This window comes from Brassica oleracea, chromosome C8, assembly GCF_000695525.1.
Source record: "Brassica oleracea var. oleracea cultivar TO1000 chromosome C8, BOL, whole genome shotgun sequence".
Lineage (NCBI taxonomy): Eukaryota > Viridiplantae > Streptophyta > Magnoliopsida > Brassicales > Brassicaceae > Brassica > Brassica oleracea.
The window spans coordinates 29,849,522-29,865,545 of record NC_027755.1 but is presented as its reverse complement, the minus strand read 5'-3'; the positions used below and the strand labels follow the sequence as shown (position 1 = coordinate 29,865,545).

General features: G+C 37.7%; 1 protein-coding gene across 2 annotated transcripts; it reads right to left on the bottom strand.

Moving 5' to 3' along the window:
* Positions 1-780: 780 nt before the first annotated feature.
* On the bottom strand, positions 781-2,948 carry LOC106307512 (probable receptor-like protein kinase At3g55450). Of its 2 annotated transcripts, none has more exons than XM_013744493.1 (6): positions 2,683-2,948; positions 2,160-2,461; positions 1,932-2,067; positions 1,701-1,846; positions 1,495-1,618; positions 781-1,370 (listed from the first exon to the last, which is right to left on the bottom strand). In XM_013744493.1, the coding sequence occupies exons 1-6, from the start codon at positions 2,711-2,713 to the stop codon at positions 952-954; spliced, it is 1,158 nt and encodes a 385-aa protein (XP_013599947.1). In that variant the 5' UTR covers positions 2,714-2,948; the 3' UTR covers positions 781-951. The 2 variants fall into 2 exon arrangements, with proteins under 2 accessions (XP_013599947.1, XP_013599948.1); XM_013744494.1 differs by having other exon boundaries at positions 1,701-1,843; positions 2,683-2,947.
* Between the last annotated feature and the right edge of the window lie 13,076 nt (positions 2,949-16,024).

Below are 16,024 nucleotides of genomic sequence, written 5' to 3'. Positions count from 1 at the left end.
TGAAAATATGAAAATTAATTTTTAATATCAATATAAAATATATATATATATTTAAAATTGTTATAGGTTTTAAATTTTAACCAATGGTATTTATTTTGATTTTATAATTATTTTAGCTAAGTATGTTGTAAACTTTGACAATATTATATTGTAAATGAAATGATTTTTTTTTAGTTTTTCTGTACGTTTACTTAAATTATTTTAAAACTAATTTAAAAAGTTCATAATGTAATTATGGTTGTTAAATATATATACATATATATTATCATATTTCCATTATTTTACTATATCATCAAAATATATTTTATAATAGTTTATAATAATTCGTATATATTTATTTATTAATCAGTGAAATTTATTTTTAAGAAAAATTGAAACAAAGTAAATTGAGAAAGTAGTGATTATAGATTTATTAGGTCATGTATTTTTATAATTTAAGACTTGCCAATTACGAAGATCATAAATATATGGATTTCGAATTGTGGTGTATTAATTAAATTTAAGATTTATCATGAATTTGATGTGAATTTATTTCAAGTAATTGTATATAAATTAGAAAAAAAAACAGTTAATGTTTAAAGATAAGATTAGTTATTACTTCAGTGATATGAGGCGTAAATAAATTGAAATTTTAAGGGTTAATTTATAAATGTACTTCTATTTTAATAAGATGGATATATCTTTGGAAATTAGATGCAAGAATGGTTTACTAAAAATGAAAATCATGTTTGCAAAAGAAAGAAAAAGGTACACAAAACAAAACTTGTATGAGAGATGACATAGAAAATAAAAATTAAACTATGTATCTAATCAAATAGACAGAGAAAACAAGAAAGAAAAAAATCTCCATATCAGGAGCAAAACTACAACTAGTGTCACAAAATCACTACACGCAATATTACAAACACACGAGGAGACATGAGACCTAACCACATCCTTATAATCTACCTACTACAAACCAATGGTCTTTTTGTTTAAACCCTTTTTCTGGTACTTGTCTTCCGTTTTCAATCCCACAACGTTCTTGGTATCTTTACCCGGGTCAACTTTAGCCGGTTTAGCCATGCTTTCCTGCAGCTGTATCAAGGCTCGGACCACTTGGTCCATGGTCGGTCTTGACTTAGGTTCAGACGAGATGCACTGCACAGCAATGCTTGCCAATCTCACTGCCTCTTCAGGTTTGTACTGTGACTCAAGACGAGAGTCCACAATTAGTAGAACCTTTCGCCTGCTTGAGAGGTACGGCCTAGCCCAGTCCACAAGGTTGTGCTCCCTGGCTGGTCGGTTATGGTCCAATGCTCGCCTCCCAGATAGTATTTCTAGAAGCACAACTCCGAAACTGTACACGTCACTTCTAGCATTCAAGTGACCTGAAAAAGAAAAAAATAATGAGAGGATGAAAACAAGAATCAAGCATGTAACACTATGCTACTCTTGACATTATAAAACAATATTTTTCATTATCTAACCATTGATTGTATCATATCTTAGTACCTGTGGACACATACTCAGGAGCAGCATAGCCAAATGTACCCATGACTCTTGTACTGACATAGCTTGTTTCTCCCATTGGACCGTCCCTGGCTAACCCAAAGTCTGAAAGTTTTCCATTGAAGTCCTGTTGTCAATGCAATAGAAACCAAATTAATCCTTTAATTAAAGAGAACAACGAGACTTTTATTCGAAAGAGCGTTACATACCGAGTCAAGCAAGATGTTAGAGGCCTTTATGTCTCGGTATATGACTTTAACAGGGTCACTATGAAGAAACGCTAGACCTTTAGCTGCATCAAGCGCAACCTTAACCCGTAAGGTCCAAGAGAGCGGCTTACACTTCACACCAGCTGCTTCAAAAACCAATTCAAACATAAGAACAAACAATCTCCTAAAAGAGTTTCAATAAAATAGTTTGGTTTATGAGTTATGACTCACTTGTGAAGAGATGATCCTCAAGACTACCCTTGTGCATAAACTCATACACAAGTAGTCTTTGCTCATCTTCCAAGCAGTAACCAATCAGTTTAACTAAGTTCGGGTGACTTAACTGCCCCAAGTAGTTAATCTCTGTCTGAATTTCACAACAAACAACTCAAAGTCAGACAATTAACGATTGAGATTAAAGAGACATAACAAGAACAGTGTTGTGTGTAACCACCATACCAGCCATTCTCGGTGACCTTGGAACCCATCAGGGTTAAGACGCTTGACAGCAATTACAAGACCGGAGCTAGATTTAGTCGGAGTGAGAGTCGTCTCATCGATCCAACCTCTATAGACAGAACCAAACCCGCCTTCTCCGACAACAGAGTCCGATCTGAAGTTTCTGGTCGCGAGTTTTAGTTCGTTGAAGGTGAAGCTTTTGACGTTCGCCTTGCTGAGTATCTCTCCTTCTCTCCTGTGAGCCGCTGATGATGATGATTGAACACTCGAGAGGTGGAGGTCGTAGAGACCACTGCTCTTATCTGCAGAACACACAAAGCGTTGACCAAAGTCAAAATTGAGGAGAAAGAAAAAAGTGTGAATCTTTACTTAGATCACGTGAAGATTCTTGAAAATATCATTCCTTTTGTTAAAACCCATCCTTGATAAACTCATAAAAAGATCGAATCTGAAGGAAAAATTCAAAATTTTCCAGGAAAATTTTATAAAAATGGAAACTTTTTTGAAGTTGCAGAGAACGTACTATTGACACGAGAGCTGAGGCAAGAACCCATTTCTAGACAATGAAAGCAAGCTTGTGTTTGCTCTTTTCTGACAACAAGTAGCTTCTTGAACTGTGGTTGTGTAGAACAGAGATATCAAGAAACAGAGCGAAGAAGAATATAAGAGAGAGAGAGAGATGATGGGTGTTGATGAGATACGAGAGGCAACTAAAGAGCGATGAGGAGAAGAAGAAGAAAGGTCCTTTTCACTCTCTCTGATAAAGTACAAAACACACAAACTAAGACAACAGTGTTCTTTGACTAGCAAGCCACAAAACCGAGTTGAAGAAAATAATCTATTTAATAAAATAATTTGATATCGATGAGCTTTTTTCCTCTCCTTTGGTTTTTATATTTTATAAATTTGTTTTTTTGTCTTCAGTGTTAATATATAGCTTAACGTGCAGAAAGATCAGAGAGGTTCGATGGACAGTGAGATGAAGTCTCAAAAGACCCGACTCATAAGGGTCGTGACATTTTGGTATCTTTTGCTGGCGGCCTCAGTTTGCTGTGGTGGGGTAATAAGATGCAAAGGTTTATTTTGTTTTTTGTTGCTTTAGGTGTTGAAATGACGAGACAACTGGTTTACTATTTACTGATCTGATTGAAAGACATAAAAGCAAGTTTAGACCTTGTGGAGTTTGATAAAGTTTTGTATTATAGGAAAAGCAAGATTTGCAAGAAAATATCTACCATCTATAAGTTTTCTACAAGTAGGTAAGAAAATACACCATCCTCTTAGTCAAAAATAAAATAAAATACATCATCCTCTTAGTCAAAAATAAAATAAAATACACCATCCGCTTTATGGTTTTCTGGTTCATATAGAATAACATATACGTATGTATGATGTAATTGAGTACTACTTTACCAAAAACAAATTATAATGCAAATAACCAGTATATAAATTAAAGCTTAACGTGCAGAAAGAAGATCACTAAGGGTCATGAGATTGTTGTTCAAAAAAAAAGGGTCATGAGATTTTGGTATCTTTTGCTGGCTCAGTTTGCTGTGGTGGGGTTAGATGCAAAGGTTTATTTTGTTTTTATTTTTCTTGCTAATTTGGGTGTTGAATGACGAGACAAAATCTGGTTTACTATTTACTGTTGTGATTGAAAGACATAAAAGCAAGTTTCGACCTTGTGGAGTTTGAAAAAGTTTTTGTACAAGTTATAGGAAAAGCTTAGATTTGCAATAGAATATCTAACCATCTATAAGTTTTCTACAAGTAGGTAAGAAAATACACCATCCTCTTAGTCAAAAATAAAATAAAATACACCATTTTCTTTATGGTTTTCTGATTGATGTAGAATAACATATATGTATGATGTAATTGAGTACTACTTTGCCAAAAACAAATTATAATGCAAATAGTCAGTATATAAATTAAAGCTTACACGAGTAGATAAGAAAAGTAAGATTTGCAAGAAAAAAATGTACTTTTGTTTAAGACAATTAAACAGTAATTAACTTAGGATCGTGAGACAGAAGTTTCATGCATATAAAATGGTTAGCACTTAGCACAAATACAGATAGGCCAGATTTTAAAACTAAACATAGCTAGCCAATTATTGAACTAAATGTTGTCGTTATATCTATAATCTGTAATTCATTTACTTTGGAAAATTTTTTTTACTAGTTTAGCTCAAACTTGCAAAAGGTAGTTTATTTTCATATGATGATGGAAATAACAAGATGTCATTATTGTAGTTCTTGTTATTTTATTGTTATTTGTTAGACCATCTTACTAGTATTATTATATATTGGTGGAAATGGACTGAGGTTAGTAGTTAAAATGTCAAACAAAGAAAAAAAACAGCAAAGTGAAAAGAGGTTATCCAACTCGATGTAAGTTAACGTTTGTGTTAGATAGTATATATCCTTTAAAGATGTTCTTGTTAACAACATGGTACATATCTGTTTACAAAAAAAAATGCTACCTATCGAATTTAACAGGGTAGTAACATCATTGACATTATTACAAACAAAACATTGTCTATACAATCGTGGAAACAGTATAATGACATATCTTTAACAAAATCAGTTTGAACGTACTGAATCTAATCAAAGTGGTTGATCGAGGTATTCACAATTCCTGAAGTTTGAATTGCAAAACTTCCCAAAAGTCAATGATTCACTTTATGTACTTTTCTCTTGGTTTATAAGTCACATTCTCACTTAATAAGTTTTTCTTTTACAATTATAAAACATCATTTTCAATCCTTTTGTGATATTCAAAAATTATAAGAAGACATGATTACAAGGTGGGTTAGTGAAAGACATATAAAAATCTGTTTGTCGATGAACACACATAAAAGGTTAAGCTATCAGAAAACAAGATTATAAATTCGAATTTTGAAATAGAAGAATAGATAGATAGGTTTATGGATATAATAAAGTCAGATCGCTTAGTTTGACACACATAAAATGTGTAGTCCCAATCTTATATTTATAAACTAATTATTCAGTCGTCAGACTAACAATTATAAAAAATAGCAAACCCTTGTTTCAGTTAGATGAACCCCAAAATACGCTACTACAGAAAGATGGACGACCTTTTCAAACCTCCCTTGGACCCTTTCTAAGGTCACAATTGTTTGCTCGTTACGCAAATAAGTCCAGTGTCAACCAATAATAATAAATACATTTTTCAAAAAGTAAAACAGTGCGGAAAATTAAATAATAAACTATAGTATATACATTAATGAGCATCTCTGGTCTGACTTCGGAGATAAAACGTGATCATGTTTTATAATGAAAATAGTCGCTATGTTATTGGTATTAGCTTAGATTATTCGTGGTCAGGTCAAAATCCGTAAACTTTTTACTTTCGTGGTCAGGTCAAAACCCTTATTGATTACATTGAGCTCAGTATTTTCAACAGTTTTTGACATTCGGAGCTCTTCTTTTGGACTTATCCGTCTCTTTAACTACATTATCACGTTAGTTCCGCTGAGCTGGTTTTACTTACTAATTAACAAGTAGTCCATAAGTATTATTACCAGTACCACTCACTCTACGTAGCATACATTTTATTTTCTACAACCAAATAATGACATTCGTTAATAATAATGAGTTTCACCGTGACGATTATTTAATTTAGTTTCTCCATGGGGTTTTCCTAATGTTATATTTTTCTTATGATTACCAACGATAAAGTTGAGAATAAAGCAACATTATAAAAGCTTAAAGGTCAAAATTGATAAGCCAGTAGCCGAAAAAGCGATAAATAAATAACTAAAACTAAATACCCATTCGTTGACAGCAGCATTATCTGGCCAAATCCCGTGAGTTTCATCATTCAAAAAGTACTCTACTTTTTGAAGTGGCTAACACCATTACTCATCAGGGATCAACTATAACAAAATACTAATGGAAGTAGAACACATGACGCATCACTATATCAGGTCTAGTTGATGATTAAAAACTTAGATCAGTTTTGATGATAAGATTTAAAAGACAAGTATTAAAAAAAAGTTTATACCACCTTTCTTGTACTTGTTTTACAGCCGCAACAAATCTACACAGAAAGCAATACCAATGTTCGTCGACCGCACAAACTACAACGCTACCAATTTTCAAAACATTAATTAAAAATGATTAATTGGACAACGATAGGAGTCATTGAGTTTGAGAATAAAGTTGAGAATAAAGCAACATTATAAAGAACTGATTGGTTTCAATGAATCAAGTGTCTTAGAAAAGAAAAGCCGAGACGTTTGTTATTGGGCTAAAATCAATTGTACTGGACTAGACCGCAAAAAAAACACTTCCTCGATCGGGCTTGTATTTATCTTAATTTCCTTTTAATTAAATAGCTCGGACGTTAAGAACACGGACACAGCATCAAGGAAGAGATTTTCTTGTAAGCTCACAACTAAATAAAAGGTAAAATGATTGTTGCCTTCTCAAGATAACATACACATGAAGCAAAGAGTATCATAATAAAACTGTATCGACTTATTCATTTTAAAAATCAGTGTTGAGACTGAACAAGCAAAAGGAAGCTAGATATTGCTTAGTGAAACTCATTAAGCACTCTTCTTCACCTCGGCAGCCTTGATGATGTCGATAAACTCAAGCTGCAAAAGCAACAATGAAAGAAGAAGAAAAGCCATTAGTTAATGGTTTTGCCTGAGATAAACAAAAGACAAAACACAATATAAATGTACCTTTAGAGAAGCACCACCGACCAAGAAACCATCAACATCGGCCTGACCACCGAGCTCTTTGCAGTTACCACCATTGACGGATCCTGATAATTTATTTACATAATCAAGCTAAGTATCAAAGAAACTTTGTAGAGGAGGCATTTGGTTCAAATCAAAGTACTGTCATATGATATGGTATTTATTGCTTACCTCCATAAATGATGCGGGTTGTAGCAGCGACATCATCACTCACATTCTTTGCAAGCCATTTCCTCAGCTCATCATGTACCTTTGTTCATAGACAAGAAAGAATATTGGATTTCATATATAAAGTCATCGCGAGAATTAACAGCTCACACGCATAGAAAATAACTTACTTCCTGAGAGCTTGGGCTGAGCTAGGCCTGGGCGTTCGTGTCTTCGGGTCGGGTTCGGGCCGGTTCCTTTCGGGTCCAGGTTTTTTCGGGTCCTAAATATTTAGACCCAATAGGTACTTACGTAATTACTTAAGGCATAAGAGGCAGGATATAATATGAAACAGGACAAAGAAGAGAACACAAAACGAAACTAATTTGTTTCTAACACAAAATAAATCAAACAGAACTCAGCTGCGAGGGTATCTCACCTGACTTCACCAGTGAAGGCACCTCCTTTCTTAACCCAGCAGTTTTGAGCCGCGACATAGAAGTCAGACCTCAATTTGCTCTTAACAAGAGGAAGAAACACATATGGAAGGCTAACCACAACCTCTGCATTTGCGAAATTTCCACTACGTTAGTAACCAACAACGTGTATAATAAGTTACTCCTATAAACATTACATAAAACCTAATCATATTTGCATAAACAGAAAAACATAAGTCAACTAATAAGAACTACTTTTGATAGATTTGGTCATCCAAGCAGATAGAAACACAAAGTATATGATCTAACCACAACATCACTACATGGCTAATGGACACAGAACTGTTTGTATACACAAATCAAATACGTTTTTATCAGAGTAAAGGCAATTCAGATACTCTTCTAATTAGTAATTAACATGTCCCTTTGTTAAGATGAAGATTTATAGTATATGCACATGCCAACGACATCCTGGGAAGGTACTTGAGCTTCGTTAAGAGTGTTGACAATCTTCTTCACTGTGAATAAAAGGAGACTGAGAGATCTTGATAAAAGCTTTACTTCTAACTTGTATTCGCTCTCTTAACCAAAAAACGTTTCTTTACAAGATAATCAAATATATCTCCATCACACACGGTTTACAGCTTGGAAGGCATCATACCAAATACCTTTCTTTACAGCCTGGAATGCATCATAATGTCAAGACAAAGCTATTCCACAGTTTACTCCAGCTGGCACATTTGACTTAAATGTTTGTTTACTGTCATCCCCTCGCAAACTGATGGTGGGTGGAGCACCAACACTCAGTTTGGCTCTGAGACTCTGAAAGGAATGGCGCGGGAGAGATTTAGTGAAGATATCTGCAAGTTGCAGTGCAGAAGGAATGTGCTGAACCTCCAGGACACCAAGAGCCACCCGCTCCCGAACATAATGGTAATCTGTTTCAATATGTTTAGACCGACCGTGAAGAACCGGGTTTGCTGTAAGATAAACTGCAGAGAGATTGTCACAGTGAAGAACGGCCGGCTTTGGTTGTTTGATCTTCATATCACGCATCACAAACGAAATCCATGTTAACTCAGAGGCCGTGCTTGCAAGAGCTCGATATTCAGCCTCAGTGGACGACCGGGAGACAGTCGGTTGGCGCTTTGCCGACCAGGAGACAATGTTGGAACCAATCATGACACAAAAGCCACCAGTCGACCGTCTTGTCTCTCTACACCCTGCCCAATCACTATCACTATACGCGACAACATCCAAACCAGAGTTCTTACGGAAGTAAATCCCCATGGATGAAGTACCACGAAGGTAGCGAAGAACCCGCTTCAACAAATGAAAGTCAGCTTCAGTTGGAGAATGCATTCTCTGACAAATGAGATTCACAGCAAACTGAATGTCGGGCCGAGTGATAGTAAGATACTGTAACTTCCCAGCAAGACTCCGAAAGTAGCTAGGCTCAGGAAACGGCCGAGTATCTTCATAAACTTGATCAAGTCGCAAAGGGAGAGGTGTATGAACGTGATTACAAGCAGACATATTGGCATGGTGAAGAATTTCTTCAGTGTACTTGGATTGAGAGAGGAATAGACCATGATCTGTACTCTGAGCCTGAACTCCCAAGAAGTAGTGCAGATTACCCAAATCTTTCATGGAGAATCGGCTACTGAGCTCAGTGATAAGAGACTTGAACAAGAATGAGTTTGAGCCAGTGAGAAGTATATCATCTACATAAAGGAGGAGAACCAATGTGTCGCCATTGTGATGATAAACAAAGAGAGAGGGATCAGCTTTACTGCAGACAAAACCATACTCAAGAAGGAAGTTACTAAATTTATCAAACCAAGCCCGTGGGGCTTGTTTTAAACCATACAGAGCCTTCTTGAGAGAGCACACATGATGAGGTTTAGTGCAATCTTCAAAGCCTGGTGGTTGTAGCATATAGACTGCTTCTTGAAGATCTCCATGAAGAAAAGCATTTTTAACATCAAGCTGAGTGATGTTCCAATTCTTTGAAGCGGCTACAGCAAGAACTATCCGAATGGTAGAAGTCCTAACCACGGGGCTGTATGTCTCTGTAAAGTCTACTCCTTCTTCTTGATCAAACCCCTTAGCGACTAACCGCGCTTTAAGTTTATTGAATGTCCCATCTGCGTTAAGCTTCACTGTAAAAACCCATCTGCAACCAAGTACATTCATAGTTTCTGTAGCTTCTGTTAAAAACCAAGTGTTGTTCTGATAAATCGAGTCTAGTTCATCCAACATTGCTTGATACCATCCAGAGTGCGCCAAGGCTTCAGCTATAGTCTTTGGTAAGGAGGGAATCGTCTTGCTTGCGACCAGAGCGTAACGTGGATTAGGTTTGCTAATACCAGCTCGTGATCTCGTCGTCATAGGATGACTAGGCTCTGCTACGTCTGGTGAGACACGAGGAGGTGATTGAGCAACCTCAGGAAGAGTTGTGGTGGATACTTCTCCTTCAGACAGCTCGAAGTCTTCCATTCCATGATCAGAACGAGTAGGAGTTGCAATAGGCGTATCTTGACCCGTTGTGATAGGATCATCCTGTTGAGGATACTCTGTAACTTGAGGATACTCTGTAACTTGAGAAGATACTGTAGGGAGATAAACCGGAGGGGCTTCAAATGCAGTACCATCTTGCCAAGCCTTAAGCAAACCAGAGTTGTATTTCACAAGCAGATGTTTATACTGTCCAGTGAATGGGAAGGTCTGTTCATCGAAGATAACGTGGCGAGAGATGTAAACTCGACCTGTTGGCGGATGCAAACACCTGTATCCTTTGTACTGAGGATGATAACCGAGGAAGACACACTGTAAGGAACGTGGCTCGAACTTGTGTTGAGCATAGGGACGCAAGCACGGGTAGCACGCAGAGCCAAAAATTCTGAGAAACGAGTAGTCTGGTGCTTTACCCAAGAGAACCTCTGAAGGGCTTTTATTGTTCAGAACAGAAGAAGGGATCATGTTGCTGATGAAGTTGACAGAGTAGAAGGCCTCAACCCAATATTTAAGAGGAGTATGGCTTTGAAATAACATAGAAAGACCCAATTCAGTAAGGTGTCTATGTTTTCTCTCAACAATACCATTTTGCTGAGGCGTTGAAGGACATGACACAAGATGAACAATCCCTTGATCTCTGAGATGATTGCGAAACCTGGTGCTCATAAACTCACCACCCCCGTCGCTCTGAAAGACTTTCAGTTTCTTGTTAAACTGATTTTCGACTTGTTTTTGAAAGACAATGAACACATCACAAAAATCAGACTTGGCTTTAAGAGGTATTATCCATGAGTAGCGACTAAAGTTGTCAACAAAGACTGCATAATACTTGAACCCTTGAACTGATACAACCGGAGAAGGACCCCACATATCACAATGTATCCGATCTATGGGTTCTTTGACACTAGACTCTGAAATAAAAAACGGAAGTTGCGTACTCTTTCCCATCTGGCAAGGTCCACAAATGGGAGAAATGCTGCTCTTATTGACTATGATTGCCTTGCTTTGCTTGAGGAGCTGAAGAATCTGGAAGTTCGCGTGTCCAAGTCGTTGATGCCACACCATATCGCTAGCTGCACACTGACGGTTTGAGAAGTAAGCCGCAAACTCCTTCTTCTCCAGCACATACAAGCCTCTATTTCGAGTTCCCTTTGTCACCACCTTGTGAGCATCGAGGTCGATGACATAGACAGCATTAGAGTCAAAGAATACTCCACAGGGGTAATCATCACACAGTTTGGATACAGATAATAGTGATTTTTGCATTGAAGGACAGACAAGAACATCGTTTAGAGGGAGGCTACCTGTCTCAGTGGTGAGCGTTGTGGAACCAACGTGGGTAATCGGAAGGAAATTGCCATCAGCCACCATGATATGCTCAGAACCATTGTATGGAGTAGTATTCTGCATCTGTGATGTATTAGGAACCATGTGAGCAGTGGCACCTGAGTCAGCTATCCATTCCCTGCCACTAGGATCAGAGACTGGAAAAGCGGACAGAGCATGAGGAACGTCGTCACTCTGATAAGAGTTATCAAAGCGGTTCCAGCAACGAAGAGCGGAGTGGCCGGTGCGGCCACATATCTGACACACAGGGCGAGAGTTGTTGTTGTTATTGCCACCACCAGAGTTGCTGACTTGTTGAGTGAAACCTCTTCCACGAGTTGAGAAACCACCACGACCAGAGTAACCACCGCGACCACGAGAATAGTTGTTGCTTCGTCCTCTGTTCAAGTTGTTGTAGTACCCTCGGTGAGTCTGGAAAGCCATGTTGGGAGTAACATCTGATGTTGCTTCATACGACTGAAGACGAGCATCAAAACCAGAAACATCAGAAATCACATCGTTCAGAGTCGGAAGAGGGATTCGAGTCATGGAGCTCTGAACAACAGTGATGATTGGATCATATTCTCTTCCAAGGCCATTGATAAATGAGAAGATCTTCATGGATTCCTCTATGGGCTTCCCAATGGAGCTCAACTTGTCACATATGGCTCGAAACTCACGACAGTAGGTAGTAAAGTCTTTGCCTTTCTTAGTCATCAACTGGAGAGACCGTCTGAGCTCAAACTCACGAGCAATAGAACTCTTGTTGTAGTTGTCAGCTAATGAGAACCAGACATCACGAGACGTAGATAGACCATGTACTGTACCTAGGACTTCCTCAGTAAGTGTGCCAAAGATCCAAGAAATGACGAGTTGATCCGTACAAGTCCAAGCTTCAGAACGAGGATTTGGGGCTTGAATATTGACGTTGTCAACCACGGTTGTCACTTGCTCCGGCGGAGGTGGAATCTGGCCAGTAACGAAACCCAACAGCTTCTGACTGCGGAGAAGAGACTCCATTTGAGTCTTCCATAGGAGATAGTTGCTGTCACTTAGTTTAATGGTAACAGAACTTGTAATGTGAACACTTGTGGGAAAAGGATATGGATCTTGCTCAGCCATGACAGCACCTGTTAGGGTTAAATGAGCTCTGATACCATGTGAATAAAAGGAGACTGAGAGATCTTGATAAAAGCTTTACTTCTAACTTGTATTCGCTCTCTTAACCAAAAAACGTTTCTTTACAAGATAATCAAATATATCTCCATCACACACGGTTTACAGCTTGGAAGGCATCATACCAAATACCTTTCTTTACAGCCTGGAATGCATCATAATGTCAAGACAAAGCTATTCCACGGTTTACTCCAGCTGGCACATTTGACTTAAATGTTTGTTTACTGTCATTCACCTCCTCAACAGTTCCGTTCTACATCGATTCAAAGTTCACAACAACAACATAAGCGTAATCCAAATCTTAGCCAACAACATCCATGCCAAGATCCAATCAAAGCATTAATACCATCTTTATGAACGATGATCACGAGAAACGACGATGTAGAGAGCTAGACCGAGAGAGAGTGTTCAGTGGCCGTTGTCTCTCGCAGGGGTCACTATTATATTATACCAACTCTCAATATTATTTGAGTTTGGAAATTACGATCGTGTCTAGGCATAGAGGAATATTCCCCCGAGAGGACTTAGGAAGGAAGAGAGAATATTAAAGTAAATTACGAGGGAAGGGGAAATATCATCGACGTGTAGGCCAAGGTCTGGAAAGATGAGGGTAATAACGTAAGTTTACGGAGTAATGTGGCGTGGAGAGTGCTGCTGGGCCTGTGCCTGTCGCAATAAGGTTTTACGGCCCATCAAAATGCATGAGGCAAAAGAAATAGATGAAGCCCACTAAGTATGTTCTTCGTTTACTAGTTTAGTTTTCTGAATATATTTCGGCTATCTTCTTTTGTCTGATTTTGACGTTGTAATGTTTTTTTTCTTTTATAACTATGGTGTAATTCTAAAAACTTTTTAGATCCAAAGACTAATCACCACGAAACATGCATAATTCACGTAACGTTGTCATGCTGGGTAATCCCGTTTCATTTGGAAGTCTTGAAATTTGACTCTCTAAAGCCCAATATTTTTGAATTAAGTTGTGTAATCCAAAGTTTAAAAAACCACCACGGTTAATGAAACTGCCAAACTGGTAACATGTTTGTTATCACCATTGGAAATTGTATTTCAATAATCTCGGCTCCAAACATGTTCCAAAAGCATAGGGTCTACAATCTTATGTTCACCTAATTGATTTTTTTTGTAAAAAGTATATAAATTAACTTCCAATTTACCTAATATGGTTTTTAAAAAAGTTGTCTTGCCTTGGTTGTATAATCACTTAATCAGCGTAATTGGGGTCATTGGCAAAATGACAATGACAATAAAACTGTTATCTAGTAGCAGCGGAGAAGGAGACATGGAAGGATCGTTCTCTAGGCCTGGGCATTTTACCCGGATCCGAAGACCCGAACCGGAACCGACCCGAAAATACAGATTTGGATCCGGGTCCGGATCCATGCTAAGTACCTATTGGGTCTTCTTTTTTTGGATCCGCGGGTCTCGGTTCGGATCCGGGTCCTACCCGAGACCCGTTCAGGTATCCGAAGTACCCGCAAATAATTGTATATACTAGGTATATTTGGGTGATTGAGTATATTTTTGGTATTTCAGACTTTTTTTAAAGTTCCGGGTTTGGATTTTCGGGTATAATTGTAGGTTTCGGGTGAAATTTTAGATTTTTAGAAAATATAATTTGGGTATCCGGATAAAATTCGGGTATGTTTTGGGTTTTCGGGTCTGATTTTGGATAAATTTTTGGGTATTTTTGCGGTTCTTCTGGTATTTTTAGAGTTTTCGGGTCCAGTTCGTGTATTTCGGGTCTATTTCGGGTCCTAAATACCCGAACCGATCCGGATCCAAAATATACCCGAAAATATTGGATATTTTACGGGTATTAAAATTATAGACCTGAACCGATCCGGATCCGACAAGATCCGACCCGGAACCGACCCGAAAAATTATAAGTATCTATATGGATCTAAATTGCTAGGACCCGAAAGACTCGGATCCGACAATACCCGATCCGAACCTGACCCGAAGACCCGAAGACCCGAATGTCCATGCCTACTTTCTCTACTAAAGAAAGCACAACAAGTGGCTAAACAAAAGGGTACGTAAAGGTTAAGAATCAGCTTCCGGAACATCATACGTTGATTCGAATCTATTTGACTTTTGTCGGCGGTCTTCAGACTCCTACGATTCTATCATAGTAAACACGTGTCCATATGACAATCAGAAACCGCGTCTATCAATTTATCTCTTTTTCTTTTTCTTTTCATTTAATATAAAGTTTGTTAATTGCTGTCCAAAAAAAAAGTTTGTTAATTGTACCAAATATATAATTAGGACACTCAAATCGGTCATTAAAATTAAAAGCATCTTGAGAAAAGCATATCCACGAAAATCAACGCTCCATATCTACTTTGGGGATGATTGGAATTAACGGTAGATTTATTTTTTTGGCCTTAAAATTTAATCGGTAGATTATTTTGATGTATCTTTGTAAAGTACTATTTTTACAGTGAAAATAAATTTTTCTACCACCATATTTTAATGTTGTAGAGATTTTTTTATGTGAGTTTTCTAAAGAAAAAAAACTTGTTTGATTGACATATAGTTCTAGATTAAATTTTGACTGCCAGAATATCTACAATCGCGTCCAATCAATTTTTTTCTTTCCAACCAGTAAATTTGGCATATACATAAAAATAGGATAGTAAAACTAATCATATAAACTAATTTTGAGATTAGCAAAAAACAGGTTTAGATTTTGGACTTTTTGGATTAAATCACACAAAAAAGTAACAACCAATTAAAACAGCAAAAAGACAATAAAACATGGACAAAATAAAATATAAAAAACTATATTTAGCCAATTAACTAATTTATTGGTGAAAGGCGCTTCCCATGGATGGACTGGTATCCTCGCTGGTAGAGACTTACTAGCCTCCCACATTGGAAGAGCAGTGGGAGAAGGGACAGAGATCAAGGTATGGACGGATGCTTGGATATCAACTACGTCTCGCATTATACCGTATGGGCCACTCAAGGAAGGTACAAATGATCTCTATGTCTCTAATCTTATTAATCGAGGTACCTGTGAATGGAATATAGAGATGATCAGTAGGATAATGCCTGATTTTGTTGAGGAAATATTGACTATCAAACCGAGCAAAACAGAAGCAAGAGATTCCTACATTTGGTACCCAGCGAAGTCTGGCATATACTCCGCAAAGTCAGGGTATGCTGCGGCTATTGCTGATAAAGAACTCTTGGACAGTAGCGCTCCGCTTGACTCCTTTGATTGGCATCGATCGGTGTGGTATATTTCCTCTACGCCAAAGCTACAGATCTTCATTTGGAAATCGATTCAAGGAGCTCTTCCAACGGATGGGAATCTACAGAAGAGGGGGATGTTACAGAATACTAACTGCGTTCACTGCGGTCAGACTGAGACTACTGAACACCTATTACTACATTGCCCCTACGCGGCCTAGGTATGGAGCCTAATTCCCCTGTCTGGGACTTTTGATCCGGGGCTCTGCTTATCAGTTAGTGAAGCTGCTCAGACATCAAGGACATGGACCTGT

Bases quoted from the DNA above. Each gene is read 5' to 3' on its own strand.
- LOC106307512 (XM_013744493.1), bottom strand. From the start codon at position 2,713: ATGGGTTCTTGCCTCAGCTCTCGTGTCAATA. The intron at 1,847-1,931 runs GTGAGTCATAAC...TGGTTTTTGAAG, and splicing joins TGAGGATCATCTCTTCACAA to CAGCTGGTGTGAAGTGTAAG. The intron at 1,619-1,700 runs GTATGTAACGCT...CATTGACAACAG, and splicing joins CTAACATCTTGCTTGACTCG to GACTTCAATGGAAAACTTTC.